The 24,324-nt window shown below is 46.6% G+C and overlaps 1 protein-coding gene across 5 annotated transcripts; it reads right to left on the bottom strand.

The window, feature by feature from the left end:
• Nucleotides 1-3,657: 3,657 nt before the first annotated feature.
• Nucleotides 3,658-7,483, bottom strand: LOC112878126 (organic cation/carnitine transporter 7-like). Of its 5 annotated transcripts, none has more exons than XM_025942535.1 (6): nucleotides 7,287-7,483; nucleotides 6,899-7,177; nucleotides 6,490-6,727; nucleotides 5,673-6,204; nucleotides 5,363-5,565; nucleotides 3,658-4,140 (listed from the first exon to the last, which is right to left on the bottom strand). In XM_025942535.1, the coding sequence occupies exons 2-6, from the start codon at nucleotides 7,153-7,155 to the stop codon at nucleotides 3,931-3,933; spliced, it is 1,440 nt and encodes a 479-aa protein (XP_025798320.1). In that variant the 5' UTR covers nucleotides 7,156-7,177; nucleotides 7,287-7,483; the 3' UTR covers nucleotides 3,658-3,930. The 5 variants fall into 5 exon arrangements, with proteins under 5 accessions (XP_025798320.1, XP_025798323.1, XP_025798322.1 ...); XM_025942538.1 differs by having other exon boundaries at nucleotides 6,899-7,173; nucleotides 7,306-7,483; XM_025942537.1 differs by having other exon boundaries at nucleotides 7,310-7,483.
• Between the last annotated feature and the right edge of the window lie 16,841 nt (nucleotides 7,484-24,324).

Genomic DNA, 24,324 nt, shown 5'->3' with positions numbered 1-24,324 from the left:
TGCTGCTGGCCTTTTTCATGGCTTGGAGCGTCAAGTTGGACACTCAACATGTGAGGCTAGCATTTTCCAGTCTGCTACCTTGTGACTTTAGCATTGCTGTACGCCTGTGCGACTAGAAAAAGAAAACCAAGAGCGCTACACGTCACACGCTTGGCCAATTCTTCCGATGCTTGAAAACGACAGTCATCTTTGTCATGCATGCATTCTTCGGAAACAAGTTGAATGGCGAAACCCCAGCCAATCCTCAAGCTGTGGATTACCGCAGCCAGTTAGCTCCAATCACAAATGTCACCATCGTCAGGATATGTGTGTTATCCTCGATCCGAGCTGGAGATGCCAATATTCCGAACTTAAATTTGTGCTACAATCGTTTCAGGCTTGAAAAAGAGATCTAATGCATTGTGTCCTCTGAATATTCAGAAAACATGCATTAAAGGTATCGGAATAATACCTGTCCCTCTATTCAGAAGTTAGCTCACGGAAAGGTTGTATAGATGGAGCTTCATGCTGTTGGGGGGTATCGGGCGGCGCTTCTACATGTACGCTTTTCAGGTGCAAAACCAGGTGTTGAAAATTTGGTTGTAATCCTTTCGAAAAAAAGGTTGCAATATATATGTTTCAAAATGTTGTGAAACCTGAGTGTTGCAGAATGGTGCAACTCTCGATGTACGTGCGCATTCATCCAAATATTGCAGTAGACTTCACAACATTTTAAAATAATAATAAAAAACATGTATATAGAATAATAGAAATAATGTTAAGAGTCCTTTTGGCACAGCTTCTTGAAGAGCTTCAAACAGAGCTGAGATTCACGTGAAGCTGTGCCGAAGGGATATTTTCCCAGCAGCTTTATCCATGAAGCACCTGTTGAAATTGTTTCCAGCTTACACTGGGGAGGAGAAACTTGCAAGTTTCGCTAAACGATTTTAAAAATAGCTTCATCTTCACCAGAAAAGTTGCTTCAGTAGCTGCTTTAGGAGAAGCTGAAGCTATGCCAAACGGGACTTAAAATTCAAATTTCCAACGCTTATAGCCGATTCTCACTTGAGATGCATAACTTTTGGATGGGTGCCCCCACCTTCACGCCGTATCAACAATTTGGTCATGGTACTCTAGCACGAATGCCTCAAGAAATACCTTGAGGTGGCATATTAAAGCAGGGATCTTGGCCTCATGTGGCAGGATTGAGCATCTGATGTGACATGTTCCAGGAACCTTTAGTAAAAGAATAAGCCCATTACAATAAGGAAAAATATTTTTTTCATCTCTCAAATATTGCAAAAGTGTGACACTCATCCTCATATTTCATTTGATGCAAATCAACTCTTTAACTAACTAAATCGGTACATTTATCATCCAACCTTAGCTTAACAATAGTTTGGTGTCATATAATATTGGTTTGGATTATATACTTATCTAACTAATCATTGCTTAGCCACATCTAATGTTAAGTCAATCGTTCAATATGAATGGGATCTGTTAATTTTTCTGGATAAATTTTTATGGGTACCTAATTTAGAGGATTTACTGAACTTTTTATGGGCTTTACATCTTCAACTTAGCACATTACATTGTCAAGCAGGGTTTAGTCAGGTGATCTGCATGGCATAAATCACCATTAGATAGCACTAAACCATTACTAAACTAAGGTGGGATGATAGGTGCACCGATTTAGTTAATTAAGGGGTTAATTTGCACCAATAAAATATGAGGAATGAATATCACACTCTTGTAATACTTGAAGGATGAAAAATACACTTTTTCCTTACAATAAAAAGAAGAAAGGTCAGTTCTTTTTGGATGGTAAAAAATAAATGTTGTAACATATTAATATAAGCTGTTAGTGTGTGTGCATTGTTCATAAAGTTTACCACACCCCGAAATTCAAAATTACATAAAAAAAATCTATATTGATTGCAACGAAATCAATAGTACATAAATGGGCATCAAAGCTGTTAGTGCTTACATGCTTACTTTCTAATATTTGTTGCAGTTGCACAATGTTAAAATGAAAAGTATGTTTCAGATTACTAGAAGGCTATGATTACTATGACAGGAAAAAACATTATTGCTCGAGTTAAAAAAAGGATAGAAAAATGACTATAGCTAATCTCCATATGTTTAAACCAATAATATCAGCAGCTACAGGCACAAGTATATTACAATTATAATATATCTAAATTAAGTTGACTCACTTGGCCAAATCCAGATCAGAATGCATTCAGTGCTTTCTTAGCAGCTTTAGCAGCACAGTTGCCTTCTGCGGCAAATGAATCTGAGAGAAACGGTACATTGCTCCTTCAGCCTTGTTACCTGTAAATCCCTCAAGACTACGTTCTAATGTTTTGTGAGATGAAAAATCTTGTGTCGAATACTTTTAATAAGTTACGCAAAATTCTATACTCGATAATGGAAGCAGTAGAAGATTTACAGCAGAGGTTTGAGTTTATGGGGAAATTAACATTGCTGTTTGATCTTTTGGCCCTGTCCCTTACCTTGTTAATGGTGGTTGGGCATGGGGTATTATAGGGAAATTGTTTGATACAATACATCAACTTAAGTAATGATGAACTGCGAAGATGGATCCATACCTTTACTAAAATGCAACTATCACCACTCAATCTAGATTCTAGAATGGTAGTAACTGAGCCAACAAAGTCTCTTTCTCATTCAATCGAAAATTTCTATGTCCACTTAACGAATCAAGATAACTTAACGCAAACGTAACTCACATTCTTGGACAAAGTTTGTCTAATGCATGCAAATTCTAGGCACGAGCTTTTTCGTTTCTACTTAGGCAACAGGATATTCCACCCAGCCATGATGAACATGAGCAAGGACTAAACACAGTAGCAACTGATCCTTGGGTGCCACCTTAAACATTGAGCAAATACTATGTGAGATTAAGAATTGAGCATAACATAGTTTGTTAGGATCCTTATGGAAAATCCTGCTCAATTATGACTTCTAGACCGAGTATACTATCATCTTTGTTCCTATCAAACTTAAACCCACCTTTTGTTTAAAACCTTGCATGTACCTAGCTAATCTGGGTTTGTTTATTCTTTAATTATTGATATAAAAAATTACCATTCTTCGGTCAGAAACTGAATCCTTGTGATTGTGTCTTCTGATTTTGCGTGCATCAAGCTCGTGCGTTGAAGTGTTCTTGGGTGTTCTTCTAGTTGATAAGGGTGAGTTTGTTATCAAATCATCTCTGCTGTTCTTTTTTTCCGTAGTGCCTAGCTTCTATTCATCAGCTTCTTTTGTTGTCTTGTGGTCATAAAAATACTGGGCATTGATGGTTCATCTCCCTCCTCCTCCTCCTCCTCCTCTTCTTTTTTGTTTGATGTGTAATCACTAATCAGGGGCGGAGCTGCAGCCAGCCATCGAGGTCCGTCGACCCCGACGACCACCGGCAAATCTCTTTAAATCACTGTTGTTTATACCAAATAACCCCATAGAAAATCAAGATTACTACACGTCAACCCCAGTGCCGAAAGTTTCCAGCTTCGCCCCTATCACTAATTAGGATTTTGAGTTCTTTTCAAAGTCTTGAACTGGTTTTTTCTTTCCTTTTTCTTTTTTTGGTTATCTGAAAGCATCTGTATTGTTGATCTTAATTACAAAATGCTGGTGCTATAAATGATTCGCGACTGAAGAAAATGTCACGGTTTTATTTCTTAAGAATGTAACACTGCTAGACTTGTGTTACACGTGCACACAAGTATTGATAATAAGCATCACAATGCCCACACGAAAACAAACATCACCACGCAGAATACACAAACGGCCTGGATTTGACCCATATGTCCACCTATATACTAATCATATTACGTTTCTCTATATAGGAACAGAATCATAATGGAAGTGATGCACGCTGGTCGCTTTGGGTGCATTTGGGCCTCGACATGCTTTGATTTGACACCGTCATTTCATCTCACGGCCCTTGGTCTCCACAGGGAAGAGGATGCAGGCAACTCCAGCGAGACCTAGCACCAGCTCAAAGACCACAACGGCTTCCATTTGGTGGCAACTCCGCAGCAGGCCGACAGCGATGATGGGGCACACAATGCCACCAATTTTACCGATGGCGGTGGCAATTCCAACACCCGTTGAGCGTGCTGATGTTGGGTACACCTGAAAAAAAAAGGAGAGGAAATTTTATAGGACTCTTAGCTCAGAGTGCTCAGCATCGAAAGACCTTAATACTTTAATAGGCAAAGATCACCGAAACGGTTAGGCAATATTTCTGATGAAGAGGTTAATGCAAACCGGTTATGTCAAAAGAAAATTATCTCAGCACCACTGCAAACATTTATTTATATTTTCGAGAATACCATCTGATGTGAGCATGACATGTGGGGTTGTGGTCTCATATCACATATCAGTTGCACATTTGATCTATTTTCTGTTAAATACATCAATATCAAGGCCCATCTATATTGTAGGCCCATATGGCCCATGAGGACTCTATATATGACCTGTCCCTAATGGACATCATTATTATTCCAAAATCCCCAAGGTTAGTAACATTTTCCAGCTAGGTGATTTTTGGGCGTACGCGACAACCTATGTTGTTGATGATGATGAGGACCTTATATACTAGGAGATGGGAATGCACTTGGAATACTTTATTCTTAGATTTGGATTATATTGTTATAGTAATTAGAGAAAGGATACTGAACCATGCTAATACACCAAGATCTATATCTTTGGCCTAAGCTTGTTCTCTGAGGAAATTCGCAAGCTCATACTTAACTCTGTGCTAAGCTTGAATTAGATATGATAAAGTTGAAACAACATATGGTTAAACAATTTTGAAGAGTGGGTGCTCCAGCTATGCACGAGAATGTTCTTTCTGCTTATGCTGGTATATATGCAAGCCTTTCTGGTATTTGTGCGACAATCCAAACCATTATCTTTAGCATGCATAATAAAAGAGAAGTGTAGTTGTGCATAGATGTATATGCTGATAGTGCGTGCAACGCAAGAAACTAAAACGCCATCAACATCAGAAAACAAACCCAACATGTACAATATAGCATATGTTTTATGATTAGTTGTTTCTTCCTTTTTCTTTTATCACAACTAATATTTGGTTACTCACTTACTCCTCCTATCTAGAACCATGTTCATTTTAAACCTTACAAATTTGTTGTAGAAAACTTCGACATATGGACGTTTAAGTAAACTACAAGTTAAGCGTGTTGGCTATTTGGTTTCGTGGACGTATATATAATGCTCAAATTTACAAGTAAAATACTTAATAGGTGGTACTTCTGTCAGATTAATTAAGCATACTACAAAAACTTAATCACCATGGTAGCAAAGCCTCTATGCCATAAGAAATCGTACGAACCTCTGGTGCGTATAAACATAAAACTGTAGAGCTACCCATGCCACATGCGCGAGCACCGAATAGAAGGGCGGTTGTCAATGACTCTTTCTGATGAACAGCGAGCGGTCCAAGGAAAGCACAGCATCCAAACAACAGGATCCACATTGTAGCTTTCCGGCCAAACCAATCAACAATAATGGCAGAAATCACTAAGCCTGGAAACTCTGGTAAAAAGAGAGTGCACCATGAGTTATTAATCGGAACATCACGTAGCCAGCCCAAATGGGACAAAATAAAAGCAAATGGGGTCTACTGTACATATGATATATACCTGCTAAACTAGTTATAAAGACATCTTTGTAAAGGTTGGCATTTTTTTGTTGCCCTTCAGATTTCTGGCCAGATGTGCATCTTCTGTTAGCATCACTCAGCTGCGATGACAGCAATACTAGGCCATAATACGCGAAGGAATTTGCGAACCATACAAACCAGATAAGAAGAGTTGATCTGAGCAATTTACGTGAAAATAGTTTGCGCAATGCAGCAATACCACCAGATTTGGAGCTCATAGCATTGTCAGGTGCACAGTCATTATCTCTGACTGGAAGATGCCCATTCTGAGAGGTAAGAGGATTGTGGTCAACTAATTGTGTCTCTTTATGGTATGTGAGAACTCCAGGAGGAAGAGCTACTTTGTTTGTCTTGGCCATTCTCTCTAGAACAAGCGTTGCATCAGATATTCTGTTTTGTACGCAAAGATAGCGTGGTGACTCGGGTGCAATGACAAAAAGGAGAAGCAGCAGGAAGCATGGAAGAGCAGTGAAGGCCAGCAACCACCGCCAACTCAATCTTGACAAGACGACCTGCATTACAAATGTAAATGAACAAATGCTTAACAGAAATTGGGCGTACAAACTAATTTTGCATTACAAATGTAAATGACATACATACTAACTTTTTTGGTTATATTGAGTTTATGTAGAAATTCAGAGTTCAAACATGCAGATGTTATGGTTGCTTTGTAGGCACTATTTAGTTGAAAATTCCGTGGCTGCTGAAAGCCTTACAATCGGGGCCATTTAATGGTTTTATAGATTTTTTTTTCTTGAAAAATATGAGTTGCAGTAAAGGAAGACCTGTTACCATACCCATGCAAGTGAAGCTTCCAGGATTGTTCCAATAGTCCAGAAAACAGAAAAAACAATCATCCAGGTGCCGCGGTTTTTTGCAGGAACAAATTCCAGAAACCAAGATGAAAATACATGCGTGCCACCAACCCCTATACCGACCAGAAACCGAAAAACTATCAAGGATATATAGTTAGGAGATAAAGCACTTAGAAACCCTGCCCCAGTAGTGAGAATAATTGAGAACAATAAAGCTGTCCTGCAATAAGAAAATACAAAGAATAATTGAGAACAATAAAGGACTGCAATAATAAGAGAATACAAGATTTAACTGACTTATGCTTGACATGCAGAAAGTGAAAAATAGGAGATAACGAAATTGAATATGTGAATAGTCTAATATTTATTACACTTTCAGGATCATTCTTACCTTCTTCCATACTTGTCGGAAATATAGCCCCAAGAACAGGCTCCTATCAACATGCCAGTGAAGACAGCACTGGAGAGCAGGCTCTCGTGCTGGGCCGAGACATTCCACTGCTGCCGAACCAGTGGTCCAACGAAGGACAGCAACATGAGCTCCATGGAGTCCGCGAGCCAGCCCGTGCCAGCGTATACAAGAACAAGCGCCTGGAACTTCCCAAACCCCATGGCTGTAAGCGCGTCATCCGTGGTGTACGTTTCCATGGCAATTAGCTAGCAGCACTACCTGCCGATTCAGCAAAGTGATGGAACAAGGCATGCATACGCCATCAGATCACTTGCTGGCTCCAAAACTTACGAACAGATGAACAGATAATAATCATGAAGAGCAGAACCAGAGCAGGAGGAACTGACGGACTGAGAGTAAGAGAGGGCGGAAGCCAACCGAGCCGCCCGCGCACCCAGTGGAGAACCGCCGCCGATCGAGTACTGCAGGGTACAGGAGTACACAGAACGGCGCGGTGGGGGAGTAGAGTGTGCGACTGCAGTTGTATTCTGCTGCTCTTGTGTGGGGATGGATGGATGGCGACGAGGTGGACTAAACCAAGAAAAGTAGGTGGACTGGATGGAATTTCGATGGATGGACCAGGAGAAAGAGTGACGTGAGCAGTGATCTCGGGCTGATCCCGGTGACCTGGTCCCGGTCTCCATTTCCTTGCGATCAATGCTAGTTAATGATCGCTATTAAATCCTATGGGATTCCTACTATATGCCTGTGTAAGTTCCAAAAAAAAAAAGAATGGCAATCTGTTTTGTCTTTGTCAAACTATCAACATTTAGGACACCAAATAGATAAACATATTTTATTTACAATAAATGTAACGATAAAGTATTTTTGGTATCATAAATATTAGTATTTTTATAAGTTTGATCAAACTTAAATGGTTTGTAAACTAGAATGATATTCTTTTTAGGACTGATGGAGTAGAAGTTTAGGAGAGAATACTTTTTTTTAGGGTGGAACATATCAAAATGTAGAAATAGAATAGCCGTAGGATCGATTAGAGAGCCCTGCCTTTTTAGAATATATTGAAAGCTTTTCAAAGGGAAATAATTCAACATGTCGATTGCTCGTAGGAGGTGTTTGAGCACTTCGTAGGAAAAAATATTTTCATGTAGATATTTTCCAGCAAGAGAGAAAAAGGGGAGGGAAAGAGTGAAGATGCGTTGAAACACTAAACACGCGTAAACATCACATTAGGCCTCATATTAAAGTTGCTCTAAATTATGGAGGAAAACTACCGACCGTGCGAAACTCCTTTGCATCAATCCTGCAGTCAAAAGGGCACTTGTAGGATTCTAATTTCATTTCTGGTTAGATTCCTCCATTATTAAGAAAAGGTCCTAGTTGGAGGTCCAACCTCAAGTAGATTTTTTTTTTACGTTTTTTGGGTATTTGATCATGGAAGGCTAAACTTTAACCTTATCACATCAAAAAGAATCTTATCATTTAAGAATATTAAAGAAAGTCTAATTACAAAAATAATTGTAGAATCTCTGGACTAATTCGCGATACGAATCTAATGCGGTATATTAATCCATGATTAGCGGATGATTAATGTAGCATCACTGTTGCAAATTATTAATTAATTAGACTTATTAAATTCATCTCGCGAATTAGCACCTATATGTGCAAACAATTTTGTATACCTATTTTATTTAATACTTCTAAATGGTAAGATTCTCATTTTACAGGGCTAAAATTTAGCCCTCCAAAACCAAACGGGATCTTAGCCTCTCCGGTAATACATTCTCTCTCTCCCACCAAAGGTTCGGATCCACCTATGTCTAGCATTACTTTGCAGCCTTCTTATAAATTCAAGCAAGTTACATGTGATGCTTTAGCAATTACAAGCCCAATATGACTGCAATTACTCAAGATACATACAAATAACATGGTGACAGATCAATATATCAATACTCATAAATGACACTATGAGAAAATAAAGCCAAATTACATACTTCCTCTATCCCAGAATGTAGTTATTTTCAGATTTTTTTTATAAATCAAATCTTTTAAATTTTGACTATAGATGATAAAAGAATCATAAATATTGATAACATGAAAAATAATATTAGTTTATTCGTAACGAAACCAACTGTCGGTACATACGGATAGGGGTACCTCCTGCGATGGTGTCCGGCTCCGGCGTGTGCACCAAGCGCATAGTGGTGGACACGCGCCACCACATGCTCGGCCGCCTTTCCTCGATCATCGTCAAGGAGCTGTTCAACGACCAAAAGGTTGTAGTGGTCCGCTCCGAGCAGATCTGCGTTTTCGGCGGCCTCGTCCGTCAGTAAGTCATCCGACATGGTGTCCAACCAGATGGGCGCAAGGTTATCCGTGACCTCGCCCTTGTCCTATGGGTGACGGGGCGTACGGCCAGGGCCTGACAGCTGGGATCATGGTCTCCGGACCTCCCCCCATGCTCATATAGGTCCGGCGCCTCCACGTGCCCACAAGGATAGGATGCTCGGGAATGGCCTCCACAGGCCCGGACCCCCCAGGGGGTCCGGTGCCGCCACATGTGGGAGCCAGACCCCTCTGGGCCTGTCCATCCGGACTGGCCACGGGGGTCCGGTACCGCCGCGTGCCGTCAAGGAGGTGACTGCAGGGCCGGCCCTGCCACGTGCCCATGGCAAAAGGCCCTCCGCGGGACGCCAGCCCAACTACCGCATTAAATACGGGTAGGTGGGCTGCGCGCGCCCAAGACAGGGCATGGCCTGCCCACTGACACACCGGGCAGGTATGCTGACACCATGGTAAGCCCGCCTGTTTCCAAGGCGGCGCGTCGCATCATTGTGCACTATGCACGGGCAGGAGGCGTGCAGTCAACTCACAGCGCCACGCGCGTGAGCAAGGGGTGATGATGGTCTGCTGCAGGAGAGCTGAGGCGTGCGCAGCCACAGTGTGCGCGGAGGCGACGGAGCGGCGGGTCAGCGCAGGCCCTTCACCTGTCAGAGGGTACTAGTCCAACAGTGACAGCACGTCTTCCACTGTGCATAGCACTGACAGCAGGTACTGTGCCAGTAAGGCGGCACATGACCACATCCTGGCTGTGAATACGCACATCAACTTCTCAATCGAGAGGACTACAGGGAAGAGCTGGAGAGGAAGATCTCCATATCTCTCGTATTATAGGCTCCAGTCGCCGGGCCCATCTGTCGGGGCCCTGCATAGTGTACGCACTCCCCTTGAGTCTATAAAAGGGAGAGTGCACTCGTTAGAAGGGGTGGAAGTTGACAGGTCCATAAGGTTCACAAGGCCCAATAATTCCTCAAGCTTTCTCAAGCAATACAACATAGAAGTGGACGTAGGGTATTACGCTCCGGCGGCCCGAACTGTCAGACTCGGGGCAACGAGATTGTGTACTTAACATAGTTTAAAGAGGTTTAAGAGATTAAGTCCGTCTTATCTCTTATTCATCTTGTTTATCTCTTATTTATCCCATTTAAATAGGAGATAGAGCTAACCGATATAGGAGGAATCTACTCGAGATATGTTCTTGTACGATTCCTTAGCTGGTGTTGGTTAGTATATTTGTAACCCTGGCCTCTCGGATATATAAGGAAGGACAGGGACCCCTCTCAAAACATGATCTCTAGGTCATTCTACACTTAAGGCAATACAAACCACCATACAGGCCGTAGGGTATTACGCGCTTTGCAGCCCGAACCTGTCTAAGCTTTGTGTTTGTTGCACCTTCGAGTTCCTGATCTCGGCGTCCCCTCACCCAAAACTTACCACCTTGGGCATATCCCTCGGTGGGCAGCTGGTTAAACACTGACAGCTGGCGCTCCAGGTAGGGGGACGCGTCGAAGATCCATCAGCGAGCTCGATGGCGATTTTCAAATTCTCCAGGTCAGTTCCCTCTCAGGGCACGACCTTCATTTTTGGCTCGTGGGTTTGCATCGCAGATGGTGTGGGTGATTTTCGGCGATTCCTCGTTGACATGAAGCCAAAGACTTCCACTGCGGATCTCCGCAGCGACCTTGACAAGTTCGTCGATGATCTCGACAACTTGTCAACCTGTGCTTCTACATCAAAGATCGAGATGGAGTCCGCTCCAGGCTCGACTTCTTCCAGCATTGCAGCAACTTCCCCTGGGTTGGACTCGTTCTAATCTAGGGATCCGCGTAACCGATCCCAACTCGGTTCATGCAAACTGACCACTGATCTCCAGGAAGCCAACGTCTCTGGGTCTCTCTCCATGCTAGAGAAGGGCCTGGACTTTCTGCTCCAGGACGGAAGGCCTGAAGCCAGCGCGTGTCGGGGGGCCTCAGGTTGTTTTGATGCCGGTGATCTAGTGATCACCTCCATGCCGGAGGGGCGCATTATGCATTGGAGGGGCATGGCGCTCTCCGATCTACTCGAGGCAGAGGGTCGACTTGTGGCTCAGCTCGAGCCCCTGCCCTTTCAAGAGGGCAGGCCATTGGCTACCGCGGCGGAGGGGTCGACTGAACTAGTCGACGTAAGCTCTCATGAGCTTACCTCCCGCTAGGTGCTAATGGCGGAAGAAGGCGAGGATGATGGTGGTTTTCCCATCGTCGACTTTGACGCGGTCTCTGAAGATGAGGCTACTACCAACGGTGGCGAAGAAACCGACGCCGATCGTGAGGTGCGGAGGGCCAGGAACAGAGCCCGCGCAATCCGGCGAAGGAGGGCCAACGAGCGTAGGCGATCCATGTATCGCGAGCTTGACCCTAAGTTTGTCGCCGTAAGCGAACGAGGTTTCAGGACCCCGGTGGCTAACATTGCCAGGGTTACGGCCATCCTTGAGCGCAGCCATGATCCGGACGTGCGCCAAGCACTCCTTTACGCGCAAAGGGCCTGGATCCAGTTGGATCAACAAAACCCAGCTTCCACCATCACTGAGGAGCGCGTGGGTGAAAGTCGGAGCCAGGCTCACAGCCGAACGGCCGGTGGTCGCCCTCGACTCTAGCCCAGCCACAACAACAACAACGCTCGCGGGAGCCAGGCCCCTGGCGGGAGGCAGCAGCCACCTTCAGGGGGTAACCCGCGACAGGCCAATCATCGGCCTCCTACAGAAGACTTGCGCCATTACATTAATGAAGGCCGCGATGCGCGGACTGTGATCTCCTCCAGGCGTATGGTACGTGAAGAAGTCGAGACTGAAGGGACTGATTGCAGTGATCGTTTTCCAGCTTTCTCTGCGTGATTCAGCAGCTATAAGTATCCTGAGGGCTTCAAGCCGATCGGCATCACCAAGTATGACGGCAAGCAGGCCCCTCAGCAGTGGCTCCATTGTTATTCCACGGCCATTGAGGTCGTAGGAGGCTCGAACATCAACAAAGTCAACTACTTTCCGATGGCTTTGGACCCTGCGCTGCTCACCTGGCTAGAGAGCCTCAGCAGCAACTCCATCGACTCCTGGGAGCACCTCAAGAAGGTCTTCATCGACAACTTCCAGGGAGCGATCGCTCGTGCAGGTACCCATCACGATCTTGCCCAGTGTAAGCAGGAACGTAATGAGCTCCTGCGGTCCTACACACGTCGCTTCTTCGACGTCCGCGCCACCATCGTGAACATTTTGGAGGACGACATCATCGACTGCTTCTACAACGGCATCACCGACCCAGGCATCTACAGAGATTTTGGGCGGAACAGGCCGAAGACCGTTGCGGGCCTTCGTGATATGATGCACGATTAGTCCGAACAGGAGAAGAAGATGCGGGAGCGGTTCCCGCGGCGTCAAGATAGCAACCTGAGGCGCCCAAGCGACAACCGCAACGACAAAGGCCAGCGGGACTTTTCGGGTCCACCCTGGAAACGAAAGCCAGATGATATCATCGCGGCTATGGATCGTCCTTCGCGGGGCAAGAAGTCGACAACGCAGGAGGAGTTCGAGAAGCTCCTGCAGAAAAAGTGCCCATGGCACCCAGGTGCCAACCATGCTGCCATTGACTGCTACCACCTTCGGAGGATGTTCAGCCACTCCGGTGGTGGTAAGAAGAACAAGAAGCCTGCAGACAAAGAACCTGAGGATGACGACCACAATGATCAAGGGCGCAACCCGAAGTTTCAGGATGCTTCGAAGGTTGTCAACGTCATCTTCGGGGGAGATGAGGATTTTAGTTCCAGGCGGGACCAGAAGCTGCTTCTCCGGGAGATCATGTCCGTCGAGCCAGCAGTACCACGACCACTCCGTTGGTCGGAGGTCCCCATCTCGTTCTCCCGCGACGACCAATGGACGAGCTTTTCGGAACCCGAAAAGTTCCCTTGGTCCTCGATCATGTGGTAGCGGAGGTCAAGCTCACCAAGGTCCTCATCGATGGTGGAAGCGGGCTCAACCTTATCTTCGTCAGCACATTGAGGAAGATGGGCCTGGATTTCAAGGACATGTTGGTTCCCAGCAAGTCCCCTTTTTACGGCATCGTCCCAGGTAACACGGCACACCCACTTGGTACGGTCATCCTCCCAGTCACCTTCGGCATGAGGGAGAACTACCGCACTGAGTTTATCAAGTTCAAAGTAGCTAACTTTGAATCTTCTTACCATGCAATTTTGGGCCGTCCGGCACTTGCCAAGTTTATGGCAGTGCCGCATTACATTTATCTACTTCTCAAGATGCCAGGATTAAGTGGAGTTCTTACTCTCCGAGGTGACTTGAAGAAGTCGTATGGCTGCAATCAGGAGTCAATTCAGTACGCCTCGACTATTCGTGTGCCAGATGCTTCCGAAGAAGTACTCGCGGCCGCGCAGCAGCTATCCCAGTCCGAGCTGGAGATTCCCTCCAAGAAGGCCAGCAAGTCGAGCATCCAGTCGACTGACGACGTGGCCCTCGAGACGATCCAGCTCCAGGAGGGAGATTCATCTAAAACCGCTGTCATCGGCGCGGGATTAGGTGACAAATAGGAACTCGCGCTCGTCAGCTTCCTTCGGGCCAACCGAGACATATTCGCGTGGAAACCAGCGGATATGCCAGGGGTGCCCAGGGAGTTGATCGAGCATGCTTTGAATGTACACCCAAAGGCTGTGCCTAAGAAGCAACGCATACGACGGTTTGCTCACGATAAGCGTGAGGCCATCAAACGGGAGATAGCTAAACTTCTCGCGGCTGGATTCATTAAAGAAGTAATCCATCCAGAGTGGGTAGCTAATCCCGTTCTTCTAAAGAAAAAGAACAATGAATGGAGAATGTGCGTCGACTACACGGATCTCAACAAGCACTGCCCAAAGGACCACTTTGGGCTGCCGCGCATTGACCAAGTTGTCGATTCGACGGCTGGTTGTGTCCTTCTTTATTTTCTTGATTGTTATTCAGGGTATCATCAGATAGCGCTCTAGGAGGAGGACCAAATCAAGACTGCATTCATCACCCCGTACGGACATATGCCTACAAAATCATGTCCTTCGGGTTGAAGAATGCAGGAGCAACATATCAGCGTGCGATCCAGATGTGCTTCGTGGATCAGCTGCACCGGAATGTCGAGGCCTACGTGGATGACGTGGTCATCAAGACTAGGAATTCCGACGACTTGATTGCAGATTTGGAGGAAACATTTAGCAGTCTGCGCAGATTTCGGTGGAAACTCAATCCTACCAAGTGCGTTTTTCGAGTACCTTCAGGGAAATTGCTCGGGTTCATCGTTAGCAACCGGGGCATCGAAGCCAATCCTGTAAAGATCACGGCCATCACTGATATGGAGGCTCCGGCCACAATAAAGGATGTGCAAAAGTTAACAGGTTGTATGGCAGCCCTGAACAGGTTCATCTCCCGACTCGGGGAGAGAGGACTACCCTTCTTCAAGCTCCTGAAATGCCAAGATAAGTTCCAATGGACGGAGGAGGCTGAGCGGGCCCTCTAGGATCTGAAACATCACCTTCAGTCACCTCTAATCCTTACAGCACCATTACTGGGGGAGGACCTACTACTCTACATCGCGGCAACAACTCATGTTGTCAGCAGTGCTATTGTAGTCGAGCGAGGTGAGGAAGGCCATGCATTCGGAGTGCAGAGGCCTGTCTACTTCGTCAGCAAGGTACTCTCCGAATCCAAGGTACGATACCCTGCCGTTCAAAAGCTTTTATATGCAATTCTAATCGCCTCAAGAAAGCTGCGCCATTATTTCGACGAGTACAAGATCACCGTGATTACGGATTTCCCGTTGGCGGATATTCTTCATAATCAAGATGCCACGGGGCGTATATCAAAGTGGGCAGTGGAACTGGGGCTTTGTCAATCGACTTCAAGCCACGCACTACAATCAAGTCTCAAGCTCTAGTCGACTTCATGGCTGAATGGAGGGAGAATCAAGTCCCAACTCCGGTCGATAAGCCAGAGCACTGGACCATGTATTTTGACGGATCCCTCAAGCTCGATGGCGGCGGCGTTGGAGTTCTGCTTATCTCTCCATGAGGTGAACAATTGAAGTATGTCCTTCAGATCCTGTGGGCGGTATCCAACAATGAAGCCGAGTATGAAGCCTTGCTTCACGGGCTTCGTTTGGCAATATCACTAGGGATCAAGCGACTACTTGTGTATGGCGATTCTCTTCTCGTTGTGCAGCAAGTCAACAAAGAGTGGGACTGCAACAAGGAGATGATGGAGGCCTACGTGCAGGAAGTGCGCAGGCTCGAAAATAAATTTTCCGGCTTGGAGGTTCATCACGTGCTGCGAGAGCACAATGTTGGCGCAGACACCTTGTCCAAACTGGGGTCGACACGTGCTCAGGTCCCACCGGGAGTTTTCGTCCAGGAGCTCAAGCAGCCATCCATCAAGTCGTCTCCGCAGGTAACCATCGACGCGGGTCCCCAACAACCCGATCGAGAGGTTATGGTGCTGCGAGAGGACTGGCGAGAGGCTTTTATCGACTTCATCCGAGATCAAAAGCTACCAGTAGGAATCGATGCCAGGAACGCAGAGGCGGCACGTGTCATGCGCAGAAGCAAGGGTTTTGTCCTGGTCAACAGCAAGCTCTATCGGCGCGGCGCTCAGTTAGGTGTTCTCATGAAGTGCGTCACAAAAGAAGAAGGTTACGACATACTACGGGAGATCCACGAGGGTTGCTGTGGTAACCATGCAGCTTCAAGAACACTGGTGGGGAAGGCGTACAGGGCTGGTTTCTGGTGGCCCACTGCAGTATCCGATGCGGAGGATCTCGTGCGCAGGTGCCAAAATTGTCAATTCTTCGGCAAACAGACTTATGTTCCAGCCCACAGCCTCATCACCATACCGCCATCCTGGCTTTTTGCTTGTTGGAGTCTCGACATGATTGGACTCTTCACAACGGCGCCAGGCGGTTTCACCCATGTGTTGGTGGCTATCGACAAGTTTACCAAGTGAATCGAGTACAAGCCAATAGCCAAGCTTACACCAGATCGGGTTGTTGATTTAATCTCCGATATCTTGCACCGTTTTGGCTTCCCAAATACCATCATCACGGGCTTGGGATCAAATTTCACGGCCAACCAGTTCTGGGAGTTCTGCGAGAACGCATGCATCGAGGTTAAATATCTCTCTATTGTACACCCAAGGGCCAATGGACAAATCGAACGGGCAAACGGTTTGATAATTGACGGCCTCAAGAAGAGACTCTATGATGAAAATAGCAAGAAGGAAGGCAAACGGATACATGAGCTGCCACACGTCATCTGGGGGCTTCGGACTCAGCCATCCAAAGCCACAGGACAAACGCCTTTCTTCCTTGTATACGGATCTGAAGCTATTCTACCGGCCGATATCATGTGGAAATCCGCAAGGGTCGAAATGTACAATGAAGGAGAGGTGGACGAGGCGAGGCAATTAGAGCTCGATTCTGTTGAAAAGGCTCGTTGCATCGCTCTTGTTCAATCAGCCCGATACCTGCAGGGGATCCGGCGATATCATGATCGCAACGTGAGGGAGCGATCATTCAGCATTGGTGACTTGGTCTTGCGTCGCATTCAAGATGAGTCCGGCCTACACAAGCTAAACTCAAGGTGGGAGGGCCCTTTCGTCGTCAAGCAGGTTACAAGGCCAGGGTCATATCGACTACAATGTCCCGAGGGTCAGGATGTTCCGAACTCCTGGAACATCCAGAACCTGCGCAAGTTTTACCCATGAGAAGATGGCCGGATATAGCTGAATCTCCGGGGGCTTAGATGGCCCCCTTTCCTCAAATCAGTTTGGAGGCTACGCGCCACACAACTCGGGTTGAAGGTCTCTCTGTGAACATGCGGAGGCTACCGCCACTTGCATCATTTGCATAACTCAGCTCCGTGTCGTGAATTGTACGGAGGCCACGGCCATGTTTCTATCTTATCGATTTCATGTCTCGACGTAACCATCCGCCCCGTTCATATCTTCTACGGCTCGACTTTCGCCGCGACCTTGGATGGTCGCACGCGACAGCAGTCGCATCTATCCCAACAAATCGATCCGTTCGACTGGTTTATATCCAGCTTGTTGGATGGGCTCGCGTAAAGAGCTACCTTGACTACATCCTGAGTCGTTCAACTTAGGGTAGTTTCGTTCTTGCCATAAACACGGCAGAGTTGCGGCGATGCCCGCGTCCGCTCCCAATGAGTTCGAACCGTCTGTCCGGTTCTCACCTAACTCAAGGAGCGCGCTCATATGAGGAGCGACTTCGACTACACCTAGAGTCAGTGCACTCGGGGTAGTTTAGTTTTTCTGCCTTACGAACGGCAGTTCCGCGATGATGCTCGCGTTCTTTCCTAACAGTTTAGACCCGCTCAGTCGAGTTGTGGCTAATCTGTTAGATGAGTTCTTACTGTGAGTCATAACTACCTTCCGGGTCGTTGCACCCAGGGTAGCGTCTACTACTTAAGCCTTGTAAGCCTGGATTCCAATTCAGCCAAGGCACACACACAAGTAGAGACATCAAAGAAACTATATATACAAGGAAGTAAAAACTTGTTCTTTATACCCTAATCCTGCAGCACACTTTGAACTATTTGTTCCGCTACAGGTCGGGCTTCTTGGAGGTGTTGGTCGAATTGACCCTCGGTGCAATCTACAACCATGCCGTGAGCAAATATCTCCAATTGCGCGTTCGGCAAAAATGACTTCACAACTGCAAGGGCGTTGCTGAAGCATGCAATTGGAGCCTCTGTGAGGAATTTTAGCACTTTCTTTGGGGCTTCGTGGAGTTGCTCTAGCAGGGGCCGCGGGCTTGCTTCGCCTTCCTCTGGGGGATCCACCATGTCCACCAACTCCCGGGCGGCCCCCCGGAGATCTTCGAGCTCTTTCTATTGCTGCTCTTTTTCTTCGCCCAGCGTCTTGACTTGCTGAAGGCAGTCGGCGAACTGTTGTTTAGTATCGCTGATCACCTTCTGCAACCTCTCGACGTCATCTGTACGCCGGTACAGTAGGTTCTTCACGTCAGTAAGTAGCTCTTCTTTATATATTAACATTTTCCTAAGTTCTGTGGTGAATAGCTTTTTCAGAATCCAGGACAAATTGATAAATGAAAGTACTCGAGGGAAGCAATGGCTTACCTTGCAGCTCTAACGAAGTCGAAGTCAGACAACACACAAGTCGAACAATCAAAATATTTTTTGTGCAGCCAGAGGCAAACTTACAGTGTAGACTTCTTCTTGATAACACTTCTTACCCGCAGGGCCTATCGTGGCGTTTCCGTTGCGGGAGGCGGGGTTTCACCAGCCAATGGCGCGGTCCCCGCCACGGCGATGGTGAAGGCTACGGCGGCCGATGGAGCGGTTTCTTCTTCGGGCTCGGCCCGGGAGGAGGAGGCGGAAGGACTACAGGAGGACATTGTAAGCACGACACAATATCAACATATAGCAATACAACAAAAACAACAACAAGTACCCGGAAGATTCGATTTCTTGTGTCTTCCGCTTCCGCACTATCCGGCGACCCTGCGGCACCAGCGGCAAAGCGTCGGCCAACTCCACGACTGGCTCGGAGGAGTTGTCCCGTCACGCTTCTTCTTCAGCTTCTTCCTCCGCCCGGGGGCTCACATCTTCTGTGGACCCGCTGCTGCGCTGAGCTGCAGCTATACGAGCCCTTTTGGCTTCCACAGCGGCGCTGGGGAGGAGGTGGTCCGGCCGGGGGATATCGGGTCGTGGCGGGTAGCTGTGGTATAGTTTGGTGTGTCCCTGCAGAAGGCTCTCAGTCAGCGATGGCATTACAGAGGTAGCTGTCAACAAATAGTAGTCGAGCACTTACAGGCTTGGGTGGATTCCGTGCGGTAAACAGATCCGGCACATACGGCACGGCGTCCATGTCCACCAGCACTCGCCTGACTCGGAGGAGGGCGGCGTCGTCTGATAGCTCTTCTGCGCACATGCGAGATGGATCTTCAGAGCCTGTGTACTCGAATCCAAGTCGGTGGTGCTGTAGGATCGGTTGGACTCGGCGTTTGAAGAAAGAAAACATGACGGAAGCACCGGTCACCCCCATCATCTTGTGTGCCTCTATGAGGTCTAATAGCTCCTCGACTTGATCCATGTTTCCCCTGGACAGTTCGAGATTCCACTCCGGCCTCACCACAGGTGGGTTATTTGTTTTTTCGGGGAGCTGGGGGGTGTGATTTTCATAATAGAACCAAGGTTTTTCCAATCAGGAAGGTTGGAGGGGAATTTGTATGAGAGGTATCTTTCGCCGGCCTGCTGACGCAGTTGAATGCCGGCACCACCCACAACAGAGAGTTTTTTCGAGGTTGGCTGGGGTTTGACGCGGAAGAGGAAGCGGAAAAGATCCCAGTGGGGTTCGATTCCGAGAAAGGCTTCACAGAAATGGATAAAAATGGAAATATGGCAGATGGAATTCGGGTTGAGGTGATGGAGCTCAAGCCCGTAATAGTAAAGAATGCCACGAAAGAAAGAACAAGAGGGGAGGGCCAATCCCCGTTCAGCAAAATGGTAAAATATGATGATTTCGTCAACATTCTCCATGGGAAAAGGTTCACAGAAAGAGGAGCGCCAGTTGACAAGACTCTTCTCTTGCAGTAACTCCTCGGAAACTAGCCTATTCAGATCAGTGAGGGAACACTTACTGTAGGTCCACTCTCCGGTCAACGGCTGCGTCTCCTCCTTTTTCCCTTCGATCTCTGATTTCTTGGGCGCCATCTCCGATTCGCTTGCCACGAGATGCTCGGGGGCTGCGGGGAGAGGGGCGGGGAGATCAGGGTTGGGGGATTTCTTTGGGGAGACGGCGACGGCGCGTGGCTCTGATTGGGGATTTCTGTGGCTTTTGGCAAAATGCAGATTGGAAGCACGGTTTTTTTCACTGTTGCCGCGGGGTTAAATAACCAGCGGGGCGGGAAAAAATTTATTGTTCTAAAGTTCAAGAGTCGTTTTTGGGGATATTCCGAAGATGAGGGGTCATTTGGTGGACTGTTTGGATTAAGAATTCGACTACTTATTTTTTCAGGGTTAATTAGCCCAAAAAAAGGGGGTTTCGAATTCATGATCTAATTTCCATCATTTGTACCATCATTTTGGTAATTTCTCAAGTTGCCATTTTTTAGCCTGCATGCCACGGTTTTCGGATCCTTATCTCCAATTTTCTAGGATTTGGATTCAAGGCTCGGGGGCTGCGGGATACGTGGCATCGACTACTTATTTTTCAAATTTCTTTGAAGGATAAGGAGGATTAGAGACTAATGGGACCCTCAGACTGATTCTCCGATTCAACCTAAGGCTTGGGGGCTACTCCATATGGAGTGCGATTTTTCAAATCGCACACCATGTTAAAAATAAAATTCGGGGCATGAGCACCTCATAGCTTCGATGCAGCCAGGCAAGTACTCGAAGAAGGACTTCAAGACGAAGCTTCAGAAGAAGCCGAAGACTACTTCGAAAGTACTCGATAAGCCTGCAGTACTCAGCTACGAAGAGCTCGGAGGCTTGTCAGACCCGGGGCCACGGGACTGTGTACTTAACGTAGTTTAAAGAGGTTTAAGAGATTAAGTCCGTCTTATCTCTTATTCATCTTGTTTATCTCTTATTTATCCCGTTTAAATAGGAGATAGAGCTAACCGATATAGGAGGAATCTACTCGAGATATGTTCTTGTACGATTCCTTAGCTGGTGTTGGTTAGTATCTTTGTAACCCTGGCCTCTCGGATATATAAGGGAGGACTGGGACCCCTCTCAAAACACGATCTCTAGGTCATTCTACACTTAAGGCGATACAAACCACCATACAGGACGTAGGGTATTACGCGCTTTGCGGCCCAAACATGTCTAAGCTTTGTGTTCCTTGCACCTTCGAGTTCCTGATCTCGGCGTCCCCTCACCCAAAACTTACCACCTTGGGCATATCTCTCGGTGGGCAGCCGGTTAAACACCGACACAAACCACTCTAAATCTTTGCATCTTTCCCGTGTTCATCCACCCATTGATCAAGCGTTCCTAGGTCTCCCCCAAACTCTTCCTAAACTAGGATTAGGCGGGTGCATTCCGCCACCCGGCTGGAGATTTCCTCCGACACCAACTATTATAATATATAATATTTTCTATTTAAAAGTAATTATTTTTAGAAATATTATTAGTTAAAGATGAAAATATTTAACTTTGACCAAATCTAAAAGTTGCTATATTTCAGAACGGAGCTAGTAAGCGTCGTGACGCTGCGTCTCGGAACCACAAAGGGTGTATGTCTTCGAGGCAGTGGTTTGCTGGGTGCAAGTGGTGGATTCGAGCCACGAACTATGAGATCAATCCAAGTCCTTCACGGCTGCCATGGCCGCTATGGTTTCCATAGGCATTATTGCCACCATGGTATCCATGGCCTCCACGCACACAGCAAACAAGACCTTCACGGCAGCTGCCATCCCCTCCATGGCTGCTTCCTTGACCTCCATGTCACCAAAAACAATAAGGATGCATCACTTGTTGAGCGGACATGGTGGAGCGGCGGCGTTGGATGCCAACGGGCGCATGGGAGCGGTTAAGGTCTTTTTAAATGGTTCCTGCATGTAACATCAGAGCCTAACTCTCACCGTTATCACAGTTGGTTCATGGTTACAAATGGTTGTAGAAGGATTATTTTCATAGCTGGTTGCAGCCATGGACTGACTATGAAAATTGATTGTATTTATACCATTGATTCTTTAGTTGGAACTGACTGTACAAACCCTTTTACACAATCAGTTCATAGTGCTCTATTGGAGTTTATTTAGGTCAGTTTGATGTGTGTATTTGCAAGATTTCTGACTCGTAATAGGAGTAAAACATCTAATAATATAAATACTAGCAACACCAATATGTGGGTGTTAGGTGGCACTATGTGAAAGTAAAAGAGGCACCAGCACTACTAAAGAAAATACTTCTGTCCACCACCAAATACTCCCTCCATCCCAAATTATAGTTCGTTTTGGCTTTTTAGATACATAATTTTTGCTATATCTCTAAACATAGTGTACTTCTAGGTGCATTGTAATGCATTGTAAAATATATGTACGTAGAAAAGCCAAAACGAATTATAATTTGTTACGGAGATAGTATGTTTTAGTGGTGGATAGAAGCCTCTGGAGGCTTTTAGCACTGGTTGATTTTACCAACCAATACTTATATCTATACTCATTTTAATATGAGTTGGTATTACCAACTTGTATTCAAACGGAAAGCATCTTCTTCCAAGTCTAATTTGCCATGTAGGTAAGATGGTAAGGAAATACACGTGATGCAAAAGGTTTGGGGTTCGAGACCTACACATCACGCATGATCATATTTCACGTGAAAAATCGGATGACTTGTGAAATATTTTTATTTAAAAATTTCGTCGGGCATTCCTAGTTAGCCTATCGATATTGGGACAACCAAATGTGTGTTTGCCCTAGAAGGTCTCTTATAGGGAAATATTGATTGATCGGTTAAAACCGGACTGGTTTTGAAATTGATGGATCCAGTTTCCATGGAGGTGCCATGCACCCTGATGGGAACATGAGGGTGCCCGATCTTCCATCAAAAGGATAACTATCGATTTGTCAACAACCCGACTCAAGCGATCTGACTTCCGATCAACAAGATCCGAGCACGCAATTGAAGCACCACGTCATCTCTTGGTTATCAACCATGCACTGACCGGCCGACCTCACCACGAAAACTTAATCCTTACCTGAAAATCAAAGAATGTCAGACCCGGGACTATAGGGCTGTGTACATAACGTAGTTCATGCAGGAATAGGGGATAGGACATGTCCTATACCTTATCTATGTTGTACTCTACTCGCATGCGAAGTAGGTCTAGCCGATACAGAAGGAACCTACTCGAGTTGTACTCAAGTACGATTCCTAAGCTAGTGTCGGACTAGGATTCATGTAACCCTATCCTCCCGGATATATAAGGGCGGGAAGGGACCCCTTCAAAACATATCAACACCCAAGGCAATACAAACCACCAAACAGGACGTAGGGTATTACGCACATCGCGGCCCTAACCTGTCTAAACCTTGTGTTGCTTGCACCTTCGAGTTCCTGATCTCGGCGTCACCCTACCTAAAACTCACCACCTCGGGTATACCCCTTGGTGGGCAGGCGGTAAAACACCGATAGCTGGCGCGCCAAGTAGGGATGCGCATCGAAGATCCACCGACGAACTCGATGGCTTCATTCAAGTTCACTGCCATGCCCCCCAGGGCACGACATTCGTTTTCGGCTCGTGGGTCTGCGCCGCAGACGGCACAGGCGATTTTCATCGATTCATCATCAACATCATGAAGCCAAAATCTCTCGCAGCAAGTTTTCATAGCGAGCTCAACGAGTTCGTTGATAATCTCGACAACTTGTTGACCCATGGCTCCGCTAGGAAGATCGAGGAGGAGTCTGTTTTCAATGTGACTCCACCCTGTGCTGCAATGACCACGCTCGAATCGGACTCGCTCCAATCTGAGGACTTGCGTAGCCGATCACGACTCGGTCTACGCAATTCGGCCACTAAATTTCAGGAGGCCAACAATTCTGAGTCCCTCTCCGCATTGGAAAAACAATTCTGAGTCCCTCCCTGCATTGGAAAAGGACTTAGACCTTTTACTCCAAATCGGAAAACCCGAAGCCACCGCACGTCGGGGGGCTGCGGGTTGCCTTGGTGATAATGGTCTGATGATCACCTCGACTCCAGAAGGCCGTTTCGTGCATTGGAGAGGCATGAAACTCTCCAATCTACTTGAAGATGAAAACCAACTCGTGGCACACCTTGAGCCCTTGCCTTTTCAGGAGGGCAAGCCATTAGCCACCATGGCAGAAGAATCGACCGAGCTAGTCGAAGTGAGCTCCGACGAACTCATATCATGCCAAGTATTGATGGCAGAAGAGGGTGAGGATGATGGCATCTCACCCAATGAAGCACTTGACATGATATCCGAAGACGAGGCCACGGCCAACACCGGCAACAAAAATGACACCGAGCATGAGGCACGAATGGCCAGGAACAGAGACAG

This window comes from Panicum hallii, chromosome 9, assembly GCF_002211085.1.
Source record: "Panicum hallii strain FIL2 chromosome 9, PHallii_v3.1, whole genome shotgun sequence".
Taxonomy (NCBI): Eukaryota; Viridiplantae; Streptophyta; class Magnoliopsida; order Poales; family Poaceae; genus Panicum; species Panicum hallii.
The sequence above is the reverse complement of the archived record's forward strand: the minus strand, read 5'-3'. Positions and strand labels throughout refer to the sequence as shown.